Source organism: Salvia miltiorrhiza, chromosome 6, assembly GCF_028751815.1.
Source record: "Salvia miltiorrhiza cultivar Shanhuang (shh) chromosome 6, IMPLAD_Smil_shh, whole genome shotgun sequence".
NCBI classification, from domain to species: domain Eukaryota; kingdom Viridiplantae; phylum Streptophyta; class Magnoliopsida; order Lamiales; family Lamiaceae; genus Salvia; species Salvia miltiorrhiza.
Genome location: NC_080392.1, coordinates 38,466,681 through 38,470,864, shown reverse-complemented (window position 1 = coordinate 38,470,864; position 4,184 = coordinate 38,466,681). Strand labels below are relative to the sequence as shown.

At 46.2% G+C, this 4,184-nt stretch overlaps 2 protein-coding genes across 2 annotated transcripts; both read left to right on the top strand.

The window, feature by feature from the left end:
- Positions 1-350: 350 nt before the first annotated feature.
- LOC130990883 (uncharacterized) lies at positions 351-1,304 on the top strand. Its single transcript, XM_057915110.1, has one exon. It carries the CDS (start codon positions 351-353, stop codon positions 1,302-1,304), a length of 954 nt encoding a protein of 317 aa, XP_057771093.1.
- Positions 1,305-3,278: 1,974 nt separating this feature from the next.
- LOC130990882 (uncharacterized) lies at positions 3,279-3,795 on the top strand. Its single transcript, XM_057915109.1, has 2 exons — positions 3,279-3,687; positions 3,746-3,795. The coding sequence occupies exons 1-2, from the start codon at positions 3,279-3,281 to the stop codon at positions 3,793-3,795; spliced, it is 459 nt and encodes a 152-aa protein (XP_057771092.1).
- The last annotated feature ends 389 nt before the right edge of the window (positions 3,796-4,184 follow it).

Sequence of the window (4,184 nt, the reverse complement as noted above, 5' to 3'; positions counted from 1 at the left end):
ACAAGCCGGAGGAGAAAAAGGAGGATGTCGAAAAGCCGGCTGAAGTTGAGGTCATGCCTGAGGGGGAACGTCAGTTGAAAACTTCTGAGGAGATGAAGGATGATGGTTTCAGGAGGGCAAAGAAAATCTCGCACTGGAAGCCTAGAGGAACGTATGATGTAGCTACTGATAATGGCTTTGCCGCGCTCGCTGAGGAGGAGAATGTGATGCAAGAGGCAAGGATTTCGGGACCGGAGTTACTCCATGCTGTTGATAAACCTTGCGGGAAGGAGAGTGAGGGATTTGTTGAGGATTGTTCTTCAGACGAGGAGGAACGTGAGGAAGAAGAGTATAGCTCTCAGCGGCAATAGATGAACGTGAGGATTGTTGAGGAAGATGAGCAGCAAGGGCTATATTTTTTGGAGCAGGCCGATGGCCAACAGGAGGCGGAAGTTCACCCTGCTGTCTTCGAACGGAAGAGGTCGCCGTCTCCGGTTTCGGGACAGCACACACCGAAGGGCACGTTACACCAGATCATTGGCGCTCAGGCTGAGCATCTTGCTACCTCCAGCGAGAGAATTCATGATTGGCAACAACCAAGGGAGGAGAGGCAGCGGACTTATAGCAGCGATGTGAACACCTTTAATTCCCCATTGGATATGCAGCAGCCGAGCATGGAGATGCAGCAGCAGCAGGTGAAGTTTTCTGATCAGCTGCAGCAGGTGACGCCCGATCAGCAGCAGCAGCAGGTGAAGTCTCCAGATCAGCAGCAGCAGATGAAGTTTCCTGATCAGCAGCAGCAGGTTATGTCTCAGCAGCAACAGCAGGTGAATGCCGATCAGCAGCAGCAGAGGACGCCCGATCAGCAGCCTCAGCATCAGTCCGATGCTAAGATCGCAGTCGATGATCAGAACGCAGTGGCTAAACAACAGGATCAGGGGACGACTTTGAATAGTCGGCGAACGACGAGTTTGGCTTTTGAAAATCAAATAAGAGTTCAGAGAGTTGCCTCTTCGGCTTTGCAAAATTCTTTGGAGCAACCTAAGAGGCCGAGAGGAAGACCTCCCAAGTCGGAGCAAATTCGTAAGCCTTTTGTGGAAAATAGTATTAAAGGACGCTTAAGGAAGCCTCCGGAGGTGCCAAATGCCAGATCTGAACAGATTATTCAAAATAAGCTCAAAGCTTCCTTTGATGCAGGCAATAATCCTAGAGATTATGTGGTGGATATAAGCGGATCTTCCAGTGCTAGATCTATGAGCAACATCGCGTCGCAAAGTTGGGCGGATGAAGTGGAAGCGGGGAATAACCCCGCCTTCTTTTCTTAACCTCATGAATGTTATTGCTTGGAACGTCCGGGGTATGACGGACGAGTCTAAGCGCCTCCTTTGGGAGCACTGTAGTACTTTTTCTCCTATTATTGTGGGTATTATTGAGCCGAAGGCGAATATCAGAAATTCTAACCACAATTATTGGTCTTCTCTTAATTTGGTCCCTGCTTTTCAGAATGAGCGGCACGACAGGTGCTCGAACATTTGGGTTTTACATCATCCTGACGTGGCGTTCAGAATGGTTTTTTCTTCGGAGCAGACGGTCATTGCGGATTGTCATTGGAACTCTTTTGATTTCCGGGTTGCGATTGTTCACGGTGCCTCTACTCATGTCGAGAGGAGGTCTTTGTGGGCGGATCTCATTAATTTTACTGCTGACAGCATGGTGATTTTAGGGGATTTTAATGCTGTTAAAGGTGCCCACGAGAGGATCAGTAGTTGTTTGCCTAGTCAGGCTTCTTGCAGAGAGTTCTGTGACTTTATTGATGACACTGGTTTTATTGAGTCGGCTACTTCTGGGCTTCGGTTTACTTGGTCTGGTCGACGTTTTATGCCTCGACATGTGGAGTCTTTTCTTGATCGTGCTTTATACTCGGAGTTGTTTTCTTCTTTGTGGCATTCTGTTCATACTCTGAACCTGGCTAGATTGACTTCTGACCACTCTCCGATTGTGTTTCAGTGCAGTTTACCGCCCCAAACCAGACATAGGTTTTTCAGATTTTTAAACATGTGGGCGATGCATCCGACTTTCCATGCTTTGGTGGAGGATTCTTGGAGACAAGATACTGGTGTCCTGTGTCCGATTTATAAGGTTATGTTTAAGCTTACACGGCTTAAGAAGGAGCTGAAGATTTGGAACAAGAACGTTTTTGGTAACGTTGATGCGTTGGTGGATGACACTCAGAGGGAGTTGATGGATATCCAGATGAGTATTTCGCTTCATGGTTATACGGATGAGTTGTTTGACAAGGAGGTTCAAGCCCAGGCTAAAATTAATGTTGCCTTGTCTCGTAAAAATTGTTTGCTTCAGCAAAAAAGCCGAGTGTCGTGGCTCACGGATGGGGATAGGAACACTGCTTTTTTTCATGCTACACTACGCTATAAGCACAAGCCTAGGGAGATATCACAGCTTATGATTGATGGGACCAGAGAATCGAACCAGGACAGAATCGGTGGGCATATTGTGGATTATTTCACTACTCTTTTTACTGAGGATAGTCGCTCTGATGTTGGTATTGAGGCGATTGAGGCTGTTATTGACCCTGTTATTTCTGATGATCATAATGCGGTTCTTTCGGCTTCTCCTTCGGAGGAGGAGATTACAGCTGCTGTTTTTAGCATGGATGCTGATAGCTCGTCTGGACCTGATGGTTTTTCTGGGAAGTTTTTTCAGGTTTGTTGGGATATTATTAAGCATGATGTTTGGGCGGCGGTTCGTATTTTTTTTCTAAGATCTTACCTTCCGTCGGGATGCAATTCCAGCACTCTCATTCTCATTCCGAAGAAAGAGAATGTCATTTCTGTTTCTGACCTTAGGCCAATTGTTCTTTCCAATTTCTTGTTCAAGATTATCTCGAAGGTGTTGGCAACAAGGCTCAGCGGGATTGCAGCGCTTTATGTTTCTCAGAATCAATTTGGTGGGCGTGTCCGTGCTTCTTATTTCAGGCCGATTCATGACCGGATTTTAGCAAAGTTTTCCAGATGGCGTGGGCGTCTTCTTTCTATGGCTGGTCGTCTTTGTCTGGTTAAATCGGTCATTCAGAGTTCTATCATGCACTCTATGATGGTGTATAAATGGCCCCGATCCTTATTGAAAGATTTGGATGAGAAATGCCGCAATTTTATCTGGACGGGTGATGTTAGAAAGACACCTTCTTGTTCGGTGAGCTGGAACCGTGTTTGTGCCATCAAGGAGGAGGGGGGCTCGGTATCCGGTCCTTTTCTTTAATGAACAAGTGTTTCTTGATGAAAATGGCGTGGAAGCTTATTTGTGGCAAGAGCTTCGGGTTTTCGATTCTGCAGGAGAGATACTTGAACAATTTTCGACAGGTGAGATGTGATTCGATCTCGTCGTCTGTTTGGCTTGGTCTTAAGGAAGAGGTGAGCGATCTGGTTGACAATTCCTACAGCTATATTGATGATGGCACGGCCACGAACTTCTGGTGCGATGACTGGCTGGGTTACAGAATCTATGAGAAATGCAGGGTTCCTCATTATGTCCAAGATTTGCTTAGACATTCTGTTGCTGACTACTTCTATGATGGGGTGTGGCATTTCACCCAGGATTTTATTAATGCTTTCCCTGAGATTGTTGGTGATATTTTGGTGCTTCCTATTGGAGAGGATTCTGACACTCGTTACTGGAAGCCTTCTATTCATGGTACGGTCACTGCTGCCCTTGCGTTTTCTAATCAATGCCATCGTTTTCCTTGTGTTAGCTGGGGTTCTTGGATCTGGAAGAATTATATTCCAGTTAGACGCTCTTTAGTCTGCTGGCGGATTCTCCATGATCGTCTTCCTACTTATGATCGCCTGATTAGATATGGTATGATCATGCCCAATCACTGTGTTTTTTATTTTCCTCGGGTGAAACTATGGATCATGTTTTATGGTCTTGTGGCTGCGTTAGACCTATTTGGATCGAGTTCATGAGTTGGTTTCATCTATCCGAGGCTGTTGATGCTGCTGATTTGCACAGTTTTTTGGTTAGGGCCTGGGGGTACAAGTTGAGTTCTCAGCTGGACAGTTTCTGGCGTGCTGGCATTATCACTATTCTTTGGGCGATTTGGACTCAGAGGAACTCTTGCATCTTTGATAACAAGCGGTTTGATCAAAGGCGGATCATACAAGTTGTCAAAGTCGCTTTTAAGGAGATGG

Excerpts from the sequence above, each read along its gene's own strand:
- LOC130990882 (XM_057915109.1), top strand. The coding sequence starts at position 3,279 with ATGGCGTGGAAGCTTATTTGTGGCAAGAGCTTCGGGTTTTCGATTCTG. Across the intron at positions 3,688-3,745 it reads CTGGAAGCCTTCTATTCATG|CTGGGGTTCTTGGATCTGGA; the intron begins GTACGGTCACTG and ends TCCTTGTGTTAG.
- LOC130990883 (XM_057915110.1), top strand. The coding sequence starts at position 351 with ATGAACGTGAGGATTGTTGAGGAAGATGAGCAGCAAGGGCTATATTTT.